At 41.0% G+C, this 22,058-nt stretch overlaps 1 protein-coding gene across 15 annotated transcripts in view; it reads right to left on the bottom strand.

Moving 5' to 3' along the window:
• The window catches only part of afdna (afadin, adherens junction formation factor a), a 101,567-nt gene that overhangs the window by 27,413 nt on the left and 52,096 nt on the right, over positions 1–22,058 (bottom strand). For 9 of the 15 annotated variants that reach the window (XM_066676908.1, XM_066676915.1, XM_066676916.1 and 6 more), the window contains 14 exons: positions 21,482–21,576; positions 20,952–21,205; positions 15,454–15,523; positions 15,256–15,362; positions 14,584–14,636; positions 12,186–12,391; positions 9,263–9,283; positions 7,156–7,301; positions 6,155–6,249; positions 4,918–5,183; positions 4,632–4,775; positions 4,019–4,217; positions 3,557–3,660; positions 1,542–1,622 (listed from right to left, as the gene is read on the bottom strand). In XM_066676908.1, the coding sequence (XP_066533005.1) occupies positions 1,542–1,622; positions 3,557–3,660; positions 4,019–4,217; positions 4,632–4,775; positions 4,918–5,183; positions 6,155–6,249; positions 7,156–7,301; positions 9,263–9,283; positions 12,186–12,391; positions 14,584–14,636; positions 15,256–15,362; positions 15,454–15,523; positions 20,952–21,205; positions 21,482–21,576 (1,841 nt within the window). The remainder of the gene's footprint in view (positions 1–1,541; positions 1,623–3,556; positions 3,661–4,018; positions 4,218–4,631; positions 4,776–4,917; positions 5,184–6,154; positions 6,250–7,155; positions 7,302–9,262; positions 9,284–12,185; positions 12,392–14,583; positions 14,637–15,255; positions 15,363–15,453; positions 15,524–20,951; positions 21,206–21,481; positions 21,577–22,058) is intronic. The other 6 variants (XM_066676912.1, XM_066676923.1, XM_066676919.1 and 3 more) reach the window with 3 other exon arrangements.

Here is a 22,058-nt window from a genome sequence, read left to right as displayed (position 1 = left end):
GAGCAGCAGCCACTGTAGGAAATGCCATATCCAGACTGGTGTGTAACGGCTGTGGAACGTGAGAAAGCCCTTGTGGTTCAGCCACAGTTTGAGTGAACTTTTCGAGCTTCTCCCAGCTGCGTGTGCCACAACACACCGGGGCAAAAACCTATCACTGCTCTACTCTCCTCCTCTATGGATCCTCCCCTCCACTCCCTCCCTCGCTCCAACTGCCTTTGCAGCCTTCGTCTTTCCTCCCCCGCCTTCCCTTCACCACTCCTCTCCCACTCTCTCTCTCCCTCTCTCTCTGCTACCTTTTTGCTCATGCACACATATACACTGTTTAAGAACAGAAGTAATAAAAACAAGGGGGAAGGGGTAGTCATTTCTGAAAATCGAGAGTTTTTAGAGAATGAACAGAAGCCTTCAGTAAGACTGTCCCATCTACGACAGAAGAGGGGGTCCTGCTTATTCACAGCTTGAACCTTACAGCAAAAAGCTTCAGTGCAGCACAGCCAGCTACAAACAACGGCAATATGTGAGAAATAACTAATGTAAACAATCCAGCAAAGTAAAAGCTGTAGTCTAGCCCCAAAATCTGACCATTCTTATTTATTATGTAATATGACCACTCATATGTTACATGAGTTTTTATGTGTAGTTCTGACATCTGCAAAGAAACCGAAACACACTTTGGGCATTGTTTTGCCAATGCTCTGCCTTTTCCTCTACAATATCAATGTATTTAAAACTTAATTTCACTTCAAAACCTTGTCCAAAACCAAAGCGATGTCCAAAACCTCTCTGTATAATAACGTAGAGGTCTTTGTTAATAGTTTAATGGACTAAATATCTGGCTCTCATCAACTCCACTGTAAACAGCCTTGACATTTTCAAGAACAGAGCTGTTCTCAATGTATTAAAGCACTTTAATTCATTATTAATATATGAACAAAATTTCAAATACAGAGAAATGTAATAGGTTTCCTCATGACATTAAAAACAACAACTGTGCTTTACATATTGAATTTCTTAACAGAGTTGCCACTCCCACAACACACACCCAACAACAAGGAAACCACGGGTGAAGGGTGATTTGTTTATGGCTTGGTTTTGGATTCCAATTTGAATGTTTGCTGTCCAGACAGAGGTGCCAGTGACAAATATAAACAAAGTTTTTCCTGCTTTACACATACTGTGTCTGGAAGATGTTAGCTTGTGGACAAAAGGAGGAAAACATTACATGCCTGCCCTAACAAGAACTGATCAAAGTGTTAAATGCCACACCTATAGCATATCACTCCACACAGGTGCTTCTACAACACTGCATCGTACTTTTAAAAATAATGAATCTGTAGAAAACAAGGATGAGGAAAAAACTCTTGGCAGACTTCTACTGAACAGTCTGATTTTAAGAATGCTCTTTACTCGTACCAGACTGACCACCAAAGCAGTGTTTATGCCATGTGTTTTCTTCTGTGAAATCATCTCTGGAATTCCAACAAGGAGCATGCCTATTCTGCACACAATCTGTACACTTCTAAATAAGGAGAAGCTCTTACCTTGGCTGCCACGATGCTGAGGCCCATGCCATTGTGCTTCTTCAATGTCACAGTGACAACTTCTGGTTCCTTCCTCATTGGCTACGGAGAGAAAAACAGGCGAGTGAAGAAGCAGGTGGGAGAAAGGGGAGGAAAAAAAAAAAAAAAAAAAGAAACCGGGACAGGATCAGAGTGCGAGTGTGTTCCTGTTCTAGAGCTAGTCTCTGAGCTGTGTATGGTGTGTGTCCCTGCAGCAGACTGCCTAAGTGGAGGAGAGAGAAGGGGGAAGACGTAGAGCGGAGGTTTTTGCTGCTTCTCAGAGCGAGGCCGACCGCAGGGAGAAACAGTGGGTGCTGGAGACAAGTCAAGAATGAAAGCCACATGTGCCGGCTCCAGAGAGCACGCTGAGGCCTCCACAGGCTCCCTTCCACACAGCCTGGGAAGGCCTGGGAGAGTGAGAGAGAGAGAGCATGAGAGAGAGAGAGGCCAGCTTCCCACAGAGAGGCAATGGGCTACAGCCACTCCTTCCCACAGTTCCACTGCACTGGTGATGTGCTTTCTCAACACTGCTCCTGGAGATTGCAGTGCTTTCTCTCCTCAACAAATCCTGATTAGTTGGATGAGGTGAAGTCTAAGATCAGGTTTGGAAATCACTATAATAGAGCAGATATCAGTTCCTACACTGGACTGCTGCGTTTATCACTGACATACTCAGCTCAGCGTTCAGCATAGTGCCCTATTCAGCTATGCAGCCTGGCCACATACTTAGGTAAATAGCAGAGGAGGAGCATAAAGAAGACAATCCCTCCTGAAACATTTAGGCCAGTCACACTGATGCCTCAGGGAGAAGGAAGGCCAGAAGGTTGGCTCCACCAATGTTCGAGATTCTCAGTTGTGAGGATTAAATAGAACATACAAAACAGTCCTTTAATTTGGTAGGCACTGTTCGTGTTTCAGGGCAAACTGGTGGCTCTGGCAGGGTGATGCTCCTCGGTGGGAAAGAAGAATTACATGCAAAACAACCTATTCATAGTTTGTAACATTATCAACCCAGAGTGGTGGCTTTGATAGGTTTGAACTGCTCAGTTTATTTTTAAACCACTTCCCTTCAGGTTAACCCAACTTTACAGAACTGTTTGGTGGGTGTGCGGTTTCAGGGGAAGCCACATACAGCCTCTGGTTAGTGGGGAGCCTGTGCAGTTTGTACAGCACTATTTCAACCCTTTGATAAAGCCAGAGAGCGAGGGAGTCCTGCCAAATTGAGGCTGAGTTGATGGAGAAGATGAGTGAGGAGAGCCGGAGGTGCGGGGGTGGGTCTCTGGCATGAGGCCAGACTGCATTAATCAAAGGCTGCATGGAGCCCCAACGCTCAATGCTGGCTCCCGGTCCGGCTCAGTCTGGGGCCGTTTGAGCACGACGCATGAAAACCGAGTCAGGAAAAACAGGGCAATTACAGGGAAAACAGTACAATTTGGGGGCTTTGTGTGATTAGGGTGAGGTGAAGGCTATCATTTACAGCCAGTCCACAAAGCGCTCTTGGTCACTAATTAGCCCCTGCGGTGGAACCGGTGTTGACTGAAATCTAACACTGAGGTAGGTCTTCACCAACACCAGCTTCAGCTATTTTCCTGTATCAATCTGCAATAGTGACAAAGCTTTGATATGTCTGTGGTTTCAATTCCGTAAGTCAGGCTGAAACCTGGTGCGGCTGTAAAACAAAACCTGTCCCGAAAAATGCAAGCAGACTGTACTAGTGATTTTACACCGGTCAGGTTGATTGATCTATTTGTACACAAATTAATCTTTACAAATGCTGTAAAGAAACACAAAAAAAAAAATAAATGTTGATATGACATGATGATGACGAACATAAGTAAAGCATGTTCCTAGAGCGATGTACAGTGTGCTCACAGGACAAGTGTTCTCAGACATTTATCAGAATACAAAACATGCATCAAGTAATCAAATATAAGTAAGCTCTTGCAATCTAGCTGAGATTTCCTTCTTGTGCCATCCTTGACCTTGATGTGACCTACCATTTCTGAGTTGCCTGAAGAGAAGTGGCTGTCACAGTCAGCTCCTTCAAAATAGACAGTCCAGGTGCCAGGAGAACGAGGGTGAGGGGTCAGGCGACAAAAGCCTGGAGAAAACCAAGAACCAGCAGGTTAGCACAAGTCCACATCTTCAAATACAAAGGCATACACCCTCCTCTCTCTCCCTCCCGTACTTACAGATACTCTCACACACACACTCACTAACTCTTACAGTCTCTCTCGGGTGAAAAACAAACACAGATAAGAGAATGAGCAAACAGAACTGTTCTTTCTGTGAGACCTTAACGAACCACATTCCACTGGCTACACATCAGCATTAAATAAACAAGATCGACCTGATGCCATCTTCACAAGCACCAACCACAACAGGTTTTTGACCAAAATACTGAGAGAACCTGCTGGAAGCAGGACTTTTAAACATCGTGTATCCAACTCAGACTCTACCTCTCTGACAGAGCGGCTCCAGAAACTCCTGGAAGCCATTGGGAATGTTGCGGACAACGTCACAGGAGTAGCCATCCTCTGGGAGCAGGAAAGGCAGCTGTAGGTCAGGGTCCTCTTGCAGCTGAACCTCTCGACCATCGCTCCGTGCCAGTTCATCTGCTGTGTTCTCTGCAACGGCCACCACGTGGTCAATCAGTTCCTGCAGATAACCACAATGAAGTCACAATACAGACAATTATCCACTACCACAACAGACTCCCAATTACATGTCCCAATATAAAAAACAAAAACACTGATTAATTTTTCATCAAATGGTTTCTGATTAATGTTTGTATGTGATTTACTTGCTGATTTTTAAGGCAACATTAGTGTGTCAGAAAGCAAATAAGTGAGTTGACAACATTTAAGGCAAGCATGTGAGGTATGCATGATGTTTGTAAAATCTATTTGCTTATGGCCTTTAAAGAATCATCTGTAGAGCTGAAAAAATAGAAGATGACTCTCCTAATTCATTTCATCTGCAGTTCTTACTTCAATACCCTATTTATTCTAACTAGTTTTCATGACCAGTATTTCCCCCCGTCTCATTAGAGGAAGGTGGAGAATTGCTCACAGGAGGAATGTAGGGCTCGTCTGGGGCACAGTGGTAGTTGCTCAAGAGGGCGTTGAGCTGCAGGGAGTTGAGCTTGAAGCATGTGTTGCTTATGTTCTGTACATCTTGCAAGGAGTACTTGTCCATGGTAAGGAGAGTTGTTGCCTAAAAGACAATTGAGGTAAAGAACAACAGATCAACATCGATGACAGAACAGAGCTTCACACAAAGTGGCTATGGGAAAAAAACACCCAAAAGGAGAGGACTTCAGTAGCGCATGCATTACATAGCTGAACGTGGTGTGTACCTGCACTATGCGGCTAAGGTGGCAGTCTGCAGCCAGCTCAAGCCCTTGCTTCTCAGCCCAGGCTTCTATGTGGCTGAGCTGCTGGCGTAAGATGGCGCCCCAGTAATGTGAGCAAAGGCCTGAGTCTGACTCTGTCACCAGCTTGTTGAAGAGCCACATGTTGATGAAGTGAAATAGCTGAGAGAAGAGCTGGATGGTGAGAGCAGCATTGACACGGCAACGTCGCAGCAACGACATGGCACCAGTCAAGGTGTGCAGCACGTCCTCTGAAGGAAGAGAACAAACATAACATTGTTTGCATATAATATTATTTGCTGAGATTTTGTGCAGTTAAAAGAATAGCTTTTCACAAGCATGCCATGATAACGGTGACTGGAAATTAGTAGCAAATTTGAATTATTTTAATTATGTTTACATACATGCTAAATAGCGACTTTCTGTTTATGGGGCCAAATCAGAACAAACATTTTTGTGCATTTGATAAAGAGGAAAAAACCCTGAAAAACTATTATTTGAAACTAAGTTTTCAATTTACATATAATTAAGATTAAATTCTGGATTTCTTTTTTTAATTAAAACATTTGAATGTTTCACTTTTATAAATGTTTTGAAATTTCATATTGTTTTTAGTCGCAGATTTTGCTTTCAGATTTAGATTTTATATTTTAGGGTTTCAAATAATGTATTTATTTTAGAATTTCTTTCCCAGATTCTCAGATCCTTTTATTTTCAGTTTTAGTCTTAAGGCAAATGCTGGAGTGGAGTGTTGCATCGACTGATGGGAACATGGAGTAATGACTGACAGCATAAAAACAAAAGATGGGGATGGCGCCCCAATCACGGGCCCTTGAGCTAACATTAAACATTTCTATACACTATATTCTCAATTTGATTTAAATGACTCAGTGACATGAAAAGACATGATCTGAAAGTGAAAAAATGTGTTTTTAATACAGTAAGGTATAAGATTTGGATCTGAAAACATACAACTTAAGACTCCAAATATCAAAATAACTAAACACATTTTAAATGAACAAGTATAGAACTGGTCGTTGCCAAGCTAAGTGCTGTTGTGACTCAGAACTTCCACAAGGGGGCCCCTAGTGTTTTAACGTGCAAGTTAATTTTGAACACAGCAGCAACAACAACCTAAATGTTCTTTTTAAATGTTTTAAATAGCTCTACTCTGTGGAAAGTAAGATTTTCTACAAGGTTATAACATAACGTCCCTGCTCACCAATCTTAGGCCTCTGTGGATTCTGTTCCTCAGGGTCATCAAGGAACGCAGGCATATAGTTATTTAGATCTGATTGCAAACAGTGCACCAAGTACCTGAAAGAAAGCAAAAGTGTGTAAAGATCAGACACTGAGAACCAAACAGACAGAGCCAAGAAGATAAACAAAACAGATACCAACAATAATTTAGTGCTATGGTCCACTAAAATAACTGGCCTTCAGAGTATTAAAGCCAGCAAACAGGCACTCCTCAGCCTAAGGCTCAGCCAATATAAGCCTGGCCTAAAAAATTCCTCACACAAATACACTGGTGAAGGGCAGAGGAAGTTTAACCGCAGTGTTGTATGACCATAAAGAATACAAACAAAGCAATTATGTTATGCAACGTTTCTTAAATGACTCTTACACTCATGATGTCATATTGTGGGACATTTGGGAAAGGGCTGGTACATGTGAATGCCATAAAGCATTAAAGGAGTAAAACTGAGACTGCCTGGGCTGTGTTCTGTACTAGTGTCTTTTCTTGTTCATGCAGAGGCAGGCAAACTGAGCTCAATTTTCATTCTGCAAATTAACAAATCATCTTCTAATCATCCAACATCCGTCAGCACTGTCAGAACACTCACATGGTCTGTGTTATCTAATTTACCTTTCTTTCCCACTCACTTAAGCTAAAGGAGAATGAAAGAATGACGAGGAATCTGAGGAATCTCAATCCCAAGTAACTTGAGACACTATATAAAATACTAAAAACATTTTAATAATCTGTAAATCTACTGGTAACTTCTGTCCCCAAACAACTATTAAGTTAAAAGGAAAGCTAAACAGCTAAAGCATCAAAATTGGAATAAACATTAGCTTACCAAAAAAAAAAAAGTTTCATTGACCTGCCAAATAGTGCCCAAGCAGAATTAAGGTTTGAACCTCATCTTATCACCAATAATTATCTATAATGTGGGCAGATATACATATGAAATGTCTGCTTCATGACACAGTTCTTACTTGAAGGCCATCTGGACAAGGTGTGCAAGGACATCTTGTGCATCCAACGTGATACGACTCAGGTCTTTGTCCTGTTTGATGAAGTTGAGCAGTTCTGAGGCGTTAGCCATCCAGAAGGCCAGAGCCCCGGCAATGTTCTTCTGCTTCTGTGAGAGAGCGCAGAGTTAGAGGAGGCTGAAGAGAATGGGAATGAGGAGAGGGGTTTCTCACAGCCACAAAGAAGCAGCAGCAGCAGTCCCAGGATAGACTCGTGCCCCTGTACATCCCACCCCTACTCCCTCCACAACCAGACACTCGGGAGCTTGCTGCTCTCTAACTGGACGGAAGAAGCACAGCCTGGTAAAAGACACATTCTCACAGACATAAACACAGTCATCTCATTGTGACGTAATTTACACAATTCCCCAAATGCATTAAGCTAACACATGTTGGGCATCCAAATGTCACTCATTTATTTTGTGTTCTGAGCCTGTAAAGTGTAAGTGGTGTAAACTTGCTGCCACCAGGTTTACATCAGGGGAAATTACTTCAATAAATCTGTTAAATCTAAAAGGCTTTTATTTTTGTCCATGGTGTAGTGAGAGATACACTTGTCACAATTAATTAAACCGAAGCTATCCTGTGGTGCTTTACTCAGCAGTGTGAGAAATGATGGGCCAGTTCAATGCAGTTTATTAACTCCTTAATATTCAAACGTAATGTTTATTGAGCAGAAATGTGCTTGGGTTGGGTCCAGACTCAAAATGAAATGAACAGAAATGTAATGTGGCCTAATGAAATATTTAATTATAAATAATAATATTGGGCGGCACAGTGGTGCAGCAGGTAGTGTCGCAGTCACACAGCTCCAGGGACCTGGAAGTTGTGGCTTCGATTCCTGCTCCGGGTGACTGTCTGTGAGGAGTTGGTGTGTTCACCCTGTGTCCCCTTGGGTTTCCTCCCACAGTTGGCGCCTCAAAAAAGTGTCCGTAGGTGTGAGTGTGTGTGTGTCTCTGTGTTGCCCTGTGAAGGACTGGCGCCCCCTCCAGGGTGTATTCCCGCCTTGCGCCCAATGATTCCAGGTAGGCTCTGGACCCACTGCGACCCTGAATTGGATAAGCGCTTACAGGTAATGAATGAATGAATAATAATAATAATAATATTAACAATAAGAGAATGTTTGACAAAAGTTATGCATAAGGCTAAGCTTCCCTTACTTGTAAGCAAAATTAAGCTGGTAGTCCCAGTGTCCCAAGGGTAGTCCCAAGGTTAAGCAATAAATGTATCACACTAACCATGCCTTAGCTACATTTTGGGAAATGTGTTTTTGGTATAAGCATTATTTTACGGTAGCAATGGTCATCAACGTCTACTGTGCTCCATCGGTCATGAATAAAGAACTGCAGGTTTAGATCAATTATGGACAAATATACTCAAACATTTCAAGCTAGATATAAAAACTAAGAACAGGACAAATAGATGCTGAAAGCAACAATTGAAGCAGTGTCTGGTTGCTGTGGAGTTTAAAAATGTCCCCAGTTCACAGAGGGATACGCATGGCCCCGACGCACACTCTTTCTGAGCCGGAGCCGTGAGTATACCGCACGTGTCTATCCCCCCATTGACGACGACCGTTCCCCTCCCACCCAGCCTTGGTTTCAGCCATAGGACGCATCCAGAAGAACAATGACGTTAACCACAGACAAAAACAATTAAACAAATTAATAAACAGAAATTAAACAATGACAAAGAAACAATAAGCCAAAGAACGCAGGGTTGTCTCTCATCCATACTGAAGTGCAGGAAGCAGAGGTAACATGGAGATGCCAGAATTAAAAATGTTGCCAGAGTCAGAGATCTTTAATTGTAGTTTTTAGTATCACATGGTCCAGGTTGGAGCTGAATGAGGGTTATGTTTCATTTTTAGAGAGTCCAGCTGCTGGAAGTGGGATTATTTGGTGGGTTTGGTTGGGTTGTTTGGTTTCTGTTATGGGGAAGAAAAAAAGGCATGGAAGACTGAGCCAAGCTGACTTAGGAGGGAGAGGGATAGAGACAGAGAGAGAGGGAGAAAGAAAGAGAGAGAGAGAAAGAGAAAGAGAGAACTCTCCCTGGCAGTACAATCTCCTACCTGGTCACCTTCAGCAATCTCCTGCAGAGATAGGAGGAGTGGGAAGAGGGGGAACAGACATCCGACAGGACAGAGAGAGAGACTGTCAACAACAGCCATGGCATGGACAGAGATTTCACAAGCATGTAAATACACACACACACACACACACACACGAACGCACTTTACTCATCTAGATGCACACAGTCACACACAAAAATGCAGCTAAACATCTCCCTAGACATACATTTTTTATTATTATTATTATTATGTTTAAATGTGGCCCAGTAGTCAGCAAGGTCCTTGATATTTCAAAAATTCTGAATAAATTTAAACAATTTAAAAAGTGTATTGATGAGAAACAGTGCAGACTTCTTTACAGTGGTAATGACAGAAATTAGGAGTCGCATGTTCTATCACAGACATTTTAAAGATTCTGCCAACACCTGAACGCATTCCCCTACACAAGACGCCCATCTACAGAATTTAAGACATACACACACTGTATAGACTGTAGCACAGTGTGAGGATCATTCTGTTCACTCTACCTCTGGTTACAATGAATGAAAAGACTGTAGATTTACAGCTGTCTCTCTGCAGAGTCACTGACCACACTTCATCTGCTTTGGGCCATGGATTAAAGCTTCTATGTGGGGCTTAAGATTTGGATTTCTAAAAAAAAAATCATAGGACAGGAAAATCCACTTTTAAAAGGATTTGAAGACTTTAATCCAGATTTTGGCCAGACAGACACAGAGTGAGTGAAGCGCCTACAGAACTTCACTGATGCCACAAGTATGTGCCTGCTGTATGTGTATTCATTGGTACAGAGCCAGATCAGATCAATGACAAGCTATTAGCAGTAACTCCATATGTGTAAGTGTAGTGGGTGTGATAGAGAGGTCAATCTCATGCTAAAAAAAAACCCATAGGTCAAAATGAGGCACCATTCACTGGTGGAAGGAAAGGAGAGATTTGTTAAATTTGTTAGATTTGCGTTTCATCCTTCATGGTAGCTCGTCAGTTACACTTTTCACCGTCACACACAGCTGGATGGCCCACCCACTGCACCGGCAGCTGTGCGCCAGCCAAACCAGTGAAGCAAATAAACTCTCAGTGTATGTGTTTCATTCTTCTGGCACAGGATCACAGGCTCCTCAATGCTAACTTAGTGCACAAATCAGATAAAACAGAGGGTTGGGGAAACACACGGACAAAAATGAAGACACAAACATACGCACCCATCCAGAGAGAGAGAGAGAGAGAGAGAGAGAGAGAGAGAGCGAGAGAGAAGAGAGACCTACACTATCACAAAAGCAGAGGCAATGATTTGAGATCTAATGCTAGGCCAAGCCAAAAATGCACTCGAGAGTTGTCATGTCTTAATCAGAACAAGAGGTGGCTTTAAGCTTATAGACAGATCAAGCAGAACACCGACTCCACAACCCTGGTTGTGTTTCATCAGTTGGTTCCTTCCTTTTCAAACCAATAAATCTATTTATGTTCCACCAACAAATGTGTTTTTCATTACTACTGTTACAAGGTTGGACATGCTTTACAGGAAAATCCCACTCATAATGTTATCTGTTTAAAATACTGCCCAGTAAACCAAACCAGGCAGACTGAAAAAGAGGGCTGTGGCACGTGTGGAGGCAAGCCACACCATAACCTATGACCCCTGACCATGCAGGCGAGCTATGGAGGTGGCTGGCACTTCAACCCTGGGGTGGGGCTCGGTGCCAAGCCTCGGGTTGTATGGGCTGAGGTGGGGCCGTGTGCCACATGACTCTCTTCACTTGGTTCGGCTCCTATTACCTGACAGCGTAATAGGATGTTTCTTTTTGAAAACCCTGGGCAGTGACGTCCGGACCGGTATAAAAGGTTGGAGACAGATTAGAAGAGGAAGAAAGAGACCAAGAGAGACTTGGGTGGACTGTTATTTTTTTTTTGTTTATTGGTTAGATGAAAGGCTTTCCATTCTCAGTTTCAATTATATTTCTGTGTGTAAATAAACAGGCTGAGAGCCAAACCCCTTCAGCATCCTCCTTCCTGGGGTGGCATGGATATTGCCACAGCGGCAAAGTGTTTTCCACTTTGACAAGATTAACACACACAAAAAAATAAATAAATAAAAAATAACACTAAACTATAATTAAGCACTTTATTAATGTTTATGGTGGTGTTTTTTCCTAAGTAGCTCCATAACGCTGATAACAGAAAACCTCATTGCTTTCTTCTTATTAATTTCCTGGCCGTTATCAATCATTATTATCAGAGAATACTCGGTGGTCTCAGGCTCAAAAAATATTCCTACATTGACTTAGTTGTGACAAATCAGTGCTGCTGTTTTTCATTATGCTGAGCCTCTGTTAAGCTTGTCCAACCGTAACTATGAAATAAGACATTAGTCGGTGTAAATGTTTTGGTCAATTAAGGTGTGCTACTGCTTGGCTGAACAATAAAAAAAAAAAGCTTGCAGCTACACCGACTCTTCATGGACAAGACTGGACACCTCTGCACTACACCTACAGAGCAGCTGCAACAATGGGAAAGCAACTTATTTTGATCTAACACTGCTATAATCAACAGCACATGCCTCTGATATTCACAGACATATGAACAGCTTCTTTTGCTGGATAAGGCATGTTAGAGCTGAAACTAGCTTAAACACTTAATAGCAGTAAAAAGAGCTAGCCTCTATATTAAAGATAGAGGTGGTGGTAGAGAGTATATCGGGAGGACAGTTTGCCAAAAGAACCTCTGGCAAATCTCTTTAATATAGCCTTATAAATTCACCCTAATTCCCATAATGTGGTGAGCTTTTACAGCTGTTTTTAAAATGGAAATAAGAAATGGAACTTTTACTGATTGTGGACACATTCCTGCACTAAAATAATTTACAAGGGAAGGAAAAAAGTGAATTGTGAAAATGACGGACACTCACCTGAATCACTGCTTCCATCATGCTCACCATCTTGTTGACGATGGCAATGACTTTGTGCGTCCGCTCTGACGGACTGATGTCTGGCCGGTAGTGGCTGGACATGACGTAGCGGCAGGTCATATACAGCACATAGGTGGGGGACAGCTTGAAGTGCACAGTGGAGCTGTTTGTGTAGTTAATAATGGCGGACAGGAAGGCATCTTCAGCTGCGGGTTGAATGAGGAAACAGAGAAACTGTGATTCATGTAAATAGTATCTGGATTGTTAACTGATTAACAAACCTGATCACTATATGGTCGGTAGTATGCAAATCAGCCCATATGTAGACACCTTATGTCTCAAGTTACTCTGTGATTTACTGGTTAATTTCAAAAGATGCTTGTCATTGGCATTTCCTTGAATCATCTTCACACCAATTTGTACAGGACAGGAAGTAACGGAAAAGTGACACACAGTTCAACCAAAACCGGCACCTATTTTTAAATATGTTTGCACATTACTTTGTAATATGCATTCAAAAATAACTTAAGTTATGGTAACAATATAGTTTTATTTCATTAAATCCACAAGGGCAGAGAGAAGCATTGAGAAAAGTTTTGATTTTTAAACTTCATTTTGAAGAAATGGATAGCCAGCTATTTAGTTTGTTATCATCCTTATCTGAGGGTTATCTATTCTCTACATTTAAATGGTGACTTGAAGAGGCTTCATAGCAGTGACATTATCTGAATGCCTTCTTTTAGCATTTGCATTTTTTTACCTTTTTTCCCCCTCCCTCACCCTTTTATTATATCTTGAGAAAATGTTTTTTTTTTTTTAGTCTAAACTCTGTCACTTCTGTAGCACCAGTGTAAGATGTGAATAAACAATTTCGCATCAGGTGATGGTTCAGTTTTACTCAACGTGTCTTCAGTTACATTTAAACCCAATCCTCATACTCAATATCCATGAAGCAAAGGAGTGAAAACTGGATTTATGAGCCTTTGGATAGATGACGTTTTAATTTAAATCAGGCCAGAATATTAGTACCTTCATACTAGTGCATTAGAGAACTCTTTCCAGAGAAAACATACAAGCAACTTTAAGAAACAGCTGAAAAAAGCGTTACACAAATTGGGATAGCACTGGATGATAACAGAGGGTGTGACACGGTCCTTAAAATAAGTTTCCCATGTTTCAACAAAAGCCAAAGAGGAAGCATTGTGAAGAGAGCCCTCTACTTGGAATCAAAGATCCTGACTTAGTTCACACCACTAGTGAAGGGCCCTAAACTAAAAATATGCAGAGAATGAGATATAACACACTCAGAACAACTTGAAGAAATACAGGTGGTAAAATGACCTCATGTCAGGAAGTAAAATATGCTACAGGCTCCATATTACGCAATCTATGCAAATAAACGATATGAGAACAAAGAGAGGCATTGTTTTTAAGGTGCTATATCACTTTTAACCTCACCACCGAAAACTGAGCTAAAAACGTGGCAAATCATTTCATATTCAACAGTCTCACGGACAGAATCTGGGCATTTGCTTGTTGAATCAGAGAGAGAAAAACCATTTAAAAATAAAAATTTATCCACCACAGCCAGTAAACACCAAACATGAATAAACAGTTTCATTATCGGTAACATAACTGGCATTTCGGAAGACAATAATAATGATAATTAAAAAAAAAGAAAAAATTATTTACTCTTTTGCGAGTCCATAGCAAAATGTCATTCAGAACTTTATTGCTGCTGTGTATTTTCAATGTGACGATGGGAAATGATGTGCCTATTTCACAACTTCCAGAAAAAACCTCCACTTCACTGGTAAAACTTGTAAACTGATAAATACTTGATGCAGGTGTGATTTGTGTGTGCTACTGGGTCTGCTGATAACCATAACTCCTTATGATAGATTTATATAATACTTATTTTGCAATGTCAAATGTTTAACTTCTAGGTCAGACAGTCACAACAACAACAACAAAATGTCCCAGACTAGAGTATCACGCTTGTGGTTGAAGGGTCATCAATGTTTTCCATGTATTGACTTCAGAGGGACCCCACCCTCCCTACTCTCTAATAATAGATTGTCATTTACTTTTAACTGCAACAACCACTGAAAGCACGGATGCAACTGAGCACTGAGCTGAAAAATGCTCTTTATTCTGCAGCCCATAATTGGTAAAACATCAAGGCCAATATGGAAACATCTACACAAACACTGTCAGTTGCACTCCCTAATTAAAAAGAGTAACATACAGCTAACGCCCACTCCATGACCTCTAGGCGCAGGCAATGGTCAAAACGAAATATAAAACGTCCAAGAAAGACAAATACACCCTAAACCAACTGCTGTAAATTGCAGTGTGTGTGTGTGGGTGGCTGAATGAATGGATGGAATATACTCACAGTTCTCCCTGAACTCGATGCTGGCTGGCAGCGTGATCTCAGGGCCGTCAGGTCTGTGGGGAGAGAGGAGACACCCATTAAACCAGCTGAGATAAGACACATTCACACCACTGTCCACAGAAGCCCACCGCACCAGTCCACCTGCTCCACTCCTGCCACATAGCATTGTGCAGCAGACTTCACTGTGCTTACAGTGTGAATGAGACAGTGAGTGTTTGGGATCCAGTACTGCTGGATTATTGATGAAGAGATTGGCTGCAGGAGGATTGTGGGGGATCAGGTAACCTAGGTTTAGATAGCAAGGATGTGGCTCGAGTTTCACAGATACGTTCTCTGTCACTATTTCTCCTAATTCTAATACTATAAACTTCTGCTCCATATGCTGACCTCACCTAGGTTGCTTTTATGACTTTTACAAACATCTTGTCTTGTGCAGAAGCATCCGTCTTCTTTAATTTAATTTAAATAGAATATTTAATAATACTGAAGTGAAATTTGTTTCTAATTGAAAGGTGTTAAGTAACAAACAAAAACGTTTCTCTACAGACTTTATACATAGCCTATATACATACTGAAATGTCAGTACATGACTGCAGGTTAATATAACAACTAAAAGGACATCCTGGATATGCCTGGAACAGCATTATGTGTGCAGACAGCTGCTGAAAGTACCTTCCATCAAGTTTGCTGAAGTCCTGCTGTTCTCCGCGGATCATGGGCTTCACCATGCCTCTCTCACTGCCATTACCGGAACGATCCATGTCCAGCTTCCCTGAGCTCTGCTTTCACACACACAAGCGGTCAGGTACATCTCTTTCAAACATGTACTCTCCCTCTCCCACCCACACACACGCACAAACACACACACACCTTGCTGGTAGGCAGAGCAGTGCCACTGTGAATGTCCCCGTGCAGGTCAAAGGTCGTCTCTGGGACACTCCTATAGGACAACAGAGTTTTCGAGTTTTCAGTAAGATAAAGTTAAAAATTCAAACAGATGATGTGAATGTAATTTTTCATCCATCTGACTGCATGGACTAACTGATAGGGGCATTGAGTACATAATGGAAGTCAAAATCCCCACAGCGCACAGCTGCACTGTGAAGATATTTATTATAAAATACCTTTTTTTTGTAGCAAATTCTATACATTCATTTTCATACTGTAAATACATACAGTTATAAATGTTCAGCTGCATGACAATAGCCTTACAAACAGGAGGCTTTAAAAGGTACAGACATCTTTCCCAGGCTAAGGGGAAAACACAGAACAGGGGTGTGCACACACTCAAATACCCACACACACAGACAGAGAATCTGTAGTGCTGGATTCAGTCAGGGCTGTCGTGGAAATTCTTTGGCACTGCCTTATCAGACTAAATGAATGAGTGGGAATCTAGCCATCTAAATATACACCCAAACAGCATCTGAACTAAACCTCACAAACCACATAAGAGCATCTAAAGCATGAGGGTGCTGTATGGAACAGTGATTAAAAGCAGCTCTCCACGAGGAGTCGCCACACACAGCTAAATGCCTCCACAACGATGCTTCACTTCCAGTAGACACACAGCAGAGCCATTCTGAGCACGCTCCAACTACACATGGACCACTTCACAGAAAACCCCACTGACAATTCAGTCACAAATTAGGCATAGTTTTCAAAACCCTTAAGCGCATTTAACTGAAGCTATACTGGCTACACTTACAAGAAGCTATTGGTGTCTCATAATTAAACAATGCTTCAAAGAGGGTATTCAAAGAAACATAGGCCTTAACCATTCCTTCTCAAGACAAACCCTTATTTGCCTTCTGCTTCAATGCGTAATGTCAAGAGAATCAATACCAGAATAAAGGAGAACAACAATATAAATAGCAATCTACAATGCACCGGCTGGAAAAGCTGGATTGGTATGAGCGCAGCATTTTATTAGTTTAAATTAAAGTACACAGAACTGGGTTTGTATATGTACTACGAATTGGTTCCTAGCTCAGATTTCTAAACCGGAGCTGTCCATAAAGTCTGACATATTGATATTTTCAAGGAACATAATCAAATTCAGAAATACAAAGAAGCAAAAACGACCCTCACAGACTGCCACTGTACTCTATTGCATCGTGTACTTTTCTGTCCTGCCACATCTGTAATCCTCTGAACCACCCGGCTGGGCCATTTACACAGGATTAGAGAATTCCACTCTACAGCCATGAAGAAATTAACCACACGGCTTCATGTTTCCCATCACACCAACTAATGCGCCCCGCAATTAACCTAATCAGAGTCTTTTCAGTGGGATCAGGCCATTAGGGCCAAATCCACCACGAACCGGACATTAATGAAGAGCTTATTATAGCACAACCACGTGCATTCAGAGAGAACATATGGCACCACTTACGATCTTACAAAGACAGATATAAATAATGGATACCAGTGAAAGGCCATCCATATTTACACCTAACAGACATGACACACATACAGCACGACTCCATAAGACTGGTACATACTAAGTCTAAAGCTTGCCTAATACATACACCGATATTACAGTGTTCAATAACCTGTCAAATCCAGTACGGAATTAAATGCTAGCAAAACAAAACTGTGACAGCAGCTAGGATATTTCATACTTGATACTACATACAGTTCTCTCTGTCTTTATCATCCTACCATACTGTAAACATGCTGTGTTCCCTGCCTTAAGACAAATAACACACCCACCTCCCAGTGCTGTCTCTCTGAGCCTGTGCTGATGTACACTGCAACCAGTTGGACCAGGACACTGTATGTAACTCCTATGAAGAGCCTGTCCCTCTGCAGTGATACAGCGCCACACCCACCCTACTCCACTCCAGCCAAACCCACACTGATCAGATTATAGAGTATGTGTGCCTGAAGCCTGCAATAACCGCACTCTCCCTCCTCCATTTCTCACTCCTTTTCTTTCCTCCTTCTCAATCTCTCACTCTCTCAAACTGTAGTCTGTCCTCTGTCAGGGTCCCTCTGTTCCTTCCCTCCCACACTCTGCTGTTGTGAACAGAGACTGATACAGTAATTACAGACTGTGCCTTAGCTGGGAAAGACACTGCAGAGGGCAGCCTTCAGCAAGCAGGCCCTAAACCAAACCTCCCTCTCTTTCTCTCACACACACACACACACACACACACACACACACACACACACACACACACACACACACACACACACACAAAATTGTTTTTATACAATGTCTGGATATTGGGTTCAAAAAGTGTCATATATTTATATTAATATTTATGTTTGAACCTCAAAATACAGACAGTGAATAAAAATAGGTTTTTGTGTGTGTAGGTATGTGTTTATAAGAGAGAGGGAGAATTGTCCTAACATCATTAACTCAGTAGAAACAGAAACATAGCCTCTGGTCCTGTAAGTTCGGTCAGTTTATTTATTTATTTTTACGTTCATTTTCAAGACACTCAGTTTTCCAGAATAATTATGAAAATACACACACACACACACACACACACACACACACAAAAGTGCGCACACACACACACAAACAAACACAAACACAGCTTTTGTTGCTATGGCAGACTTTGTGGTTGTCCAGACCAACGGAGGGAGAATAATATGGCAATGGAAACACTGAGCAAGAGCAAACAAACACACACAATAAACACACACACACAGCACTGACACTAATGGACTTACACAATCTGTGTATGCAGGATGATATGCTATTAATGTTGCCAATTCCTTACTTAATATCTCTCTCTCGCTCTCTCTTTCTGTGTAAACTGCTAGTTTATAATGTGCAACTTACCTTTACAGATCTAATACATTCATTCAATAAGTATTTTTTTTTCTTCTAATTATTTTAAGGGGGAAAAAAAATTGAGCTAACAGAAATAGCCTGCTCTGTTAAGTGACCCGTGGAGTCTCAGCAGTGAATGTGCAGTTGGCTAATGTGATTACAGGCCACGCTTGGCAGTATTACATCACCCTCTTATGGACAACTAGTGTAAGGAGTTGGCCATTCTCAAATACAAGTTCAGCTTTCTAAAGCTACGTACAGTTCAGCTCTTTCAATTTAGTCCTGCAGCATCTTCCTGTGATCTGTTCTCTTTTGAGTAAATCTACATGTTACACACTGAAAGGATGTTCAAATTATATAAACTGCTCAAATGAAACGTTCAAATACAGAATTGAAACCCTTGTAGTCAAACTTTATTAATACAACCCTAAATAATCTGTTATTAATCTTTTTAGATTTCATGTCCCTGGTCAAACTTAACATAGCTGATTTAAAAGACACAATGTTTGCCTTTACATAATATTGTATTAAAATGAAACATTGTTTTTCCACCTTTAAAGCACTCACTGGTACAGTATTTCAATATTGATACAGAAATATGAAGTTGTACAGAAGGAAATTATATTATTTCCCCATTCGCACTAATTCTGAGTTTGTGTTTAGTTTAAAAATGAATGAGTACATTACCAATTATTCAAAGCACAATAAAATTAATAGGTACATTATGTAGTCAAGTGAGTGAAGAATTTAAGTGTGGACGTATATACAGTTTTAAACAAGACTGCAGCCATTTATATTTAAACAAGTATTACACAAATTTTGATCATCTTGAGTATGATCAGCCATTACAGTCTGAGTGATCACCTATGCCAGCAAGAATGATCCTAATTGCTGTAAACTTTTCACACTTCTCCATTTCGTGTCAAAATACCCCCCACTACAGTTCCCTTGAGGAACACAGAAAAAGATACACCATGAGACACATCATAAATCAAGAAAAGTAGAGGTGCTTGCTTTTATGTAAATTATATGCATCAGCACTGCTCTTTTGACTTTGTCATTAAAGTAAAGAGATTGCCTTTAATTCTGGTCGAGATGTATATTCTACAAGGACAAGCAAATGCAAAGGTTCATGTAGCTCAATAGCTACTAAACAGATTACAGAGAAAGAGACAACTTACTTTCCTCTATTTAGGCACTTTGATCATAAAAATGTGAAAGTGAAATTCTACAGATATAAACAGACCCCTCAAAAAAATAAAAGTCTAGACCACTGCTATTATATGCTATTAAACTATTTAGACTCTGGCTTGAGGGATGTTGATGCTTTGCTACAGTATTTAAATTCCTTTAGTCATTAATCAGTTATGCTGCAGATTACACTTCTTCAGGCAAGTAGTAAAACCATTAAACCTGATAGAAAAACAATGCTGTAAAGACGAGACTTTAAAAGCTAAAGTTTGAATTTGGATGCATAGAAAATTGGGAAATAAAAAGAAAACTTATTCAATAAGGTAATAAGCTTCAGACTACAAACTGACCACTCTAAAAATAGACATTAATATTTTAGTTCCTAATCAACCCATTATACATTTTGCTGTATATTTCATTTACAACAGACCACAGCCATCTGCTCTCGCCTCATTCAGTGTTCTACTGAAACCTACACTTTATTATTCTATTTTCTAACCAATAGTTAATTAAAAGAAAAAGAAGATTAAGAAAGATGCTGGACCTGACCTGACATGACCAGTAAAATATAAGCATTGTGTAAACCGCTACTTTCATCTCTGGATTCACAAGTTGTCTTGTCCTGTTCTGACAAATCTATAAGAACTCCTGTGTCAAAGACACAGCGTGCTCCTGTTTGAACAGCTTCAGACGTACAGAACAAACTTTTGTTATTATCAAAACTTGTGTGACTCATTTTGTTTCTCCTCAAAACTACCGCAAGAGATTTTCTGGATCCTTTGTGGTATGTTTACAGAGCTAAGAGGTCTGCTGTTGATTCAGTGAGCTTAGGATTGCAAGTCTCCTTCCAGCCCCTGAATTCCCTGTGCCCTTCAGAAAATACCTAGCCTGCAGAAAATGAGGAAAACCTGTGATGTAGGATCACATTTCCTAAATTTGATTATCACTCACGATTAGTGAACAAAGTCTACTGAAGTGTGCATATTAGCCATAGTCCCAGATTTTACCATTGCAATCACCTTTGAATAACCAACATTGATTTGCCTATTTATATTAGTGTACTACAATTTTACAGAGAGCATAGTGGCTCAAGTTTCATCACATTAAAAGCTTAAAAACCAACAAAGGCTTGACAGTTACATACTTTGAATTAGCTGAAGAGTGATATATACAGTGATATCTGTTTGTTGCTTTACCAATTCTCTCAAGTAAATGTTCAACTATGAGAAATGCTTTCCTTTGATTGGCCAGGAGATCTTCAATTTCATACAGTGTAATGTCCACACTGTTTGGCTTACGTGCAGCCTTAGTGAAGCCACTGTGGAAAAACTGGTTCATAGTTTACAGTCGCACACTTCACAGATCAACAACATAAGAGTCCACTCACCCTGACTTGTGCCTGCCCTTGACCATAGGCCCAGGGTCTCTCTTGGCCATGACGTGGTCATAGCTGGGGTCCACAAATTTAAAGACGTGAGCTGCGCCGAACTGCAGAGTCATCCCGCTGCGCAGAACCGTGGTGTCCGAAATCCGCTGGCCGTCCACAAAAGTCTCAGCATCAAGGCTTACCGGAGTGACTGTCACCAGGCCGTCAGCATGCATGAGGTTACAGTGGTGAGGCAGAATGCCTGGCCCAAACAGCTGAAGAGGAGGAGGCAGTTAATGAAGGCTCAAATTAGAGTCCGGTAGCTCTGCACAAGCATTATCAACTTCATCTGCTGTTCAATTATTTTAGCAGATTTGGCCATTTAGAAAAAAAAACATTCACTTATTTGTAGGCTACTTATACATAGCAATAAGTACAAAACTTCCATGTTTACAGTGATTTGTTTTTGTAGCCTATGTCTGTTTGTTCCTGTAGCAGTTTGCAGATTTATGTTCTTTCCTGTAGTGGAGTTTTGTGCAGGTGCTGCCTACCTGGATGTTGCCATCCTCACTCCGGTCTGAACCAACCTCAGTAAGGCTGTGCTGCAGTCGATAGAGTTTGGGCTTATCCCTGGAGTCTGAGCCATCTATACACGCATCCCAGTGAAACATCAATTTATATTAAATGATTTATTCACAAAACAAAGCATCTAAGCCAATCAATCTATTTTAACTCATGCATTTCAAACCTGCAAGATCATACAAAGATTAATTCACACGTTTACAAAAAGCAAGACACAAATCCACGTATCTGCATGCTCCAGCATTAGACACTCTGTACGTTTCACAGCCTAAATGTTTGCAAAGGAAATAATACTTGTACTGCAAAATCTGACACATTAACACTGCTCTAAAGCTTACTTCCCAACAAAGCAGAAGGTTCAGAAACATGTCTCTGTAATCAAGCTCTGCACAAACTACATCTAATAAACGAATACACAGAGGGGCTGGAAATGTGATGAAAGATTTAAATGGAGTATAATTAGTTGGATTAGTGAGATGATTTTGTAATAGGCAATGTCCAGCAACAGCGACACCATCAAACACAAAAAAAAGCTGATAAATCTCT

The sequence above is a fragment of the Hoplias malabaricus genome, chromosome 7 (assembly GCF_029633855.1).
Source record: "Hoplias malabaricus isolate fHopMal1 chromosome 7, fHopMal1.hap1, whole genome shotgun sequence".
NCBI classification, from domain to species: Eukaryota; Metazoa; Chordata; class Actinopteri; order Characiformes; family Erythrinidae; genus Hoplias; species Hoplias malabaricus.
Note: the sequence above shows the minus strand (reverse complement) of the source record. Positions and strands in the feature narration are given on the sequence as shown.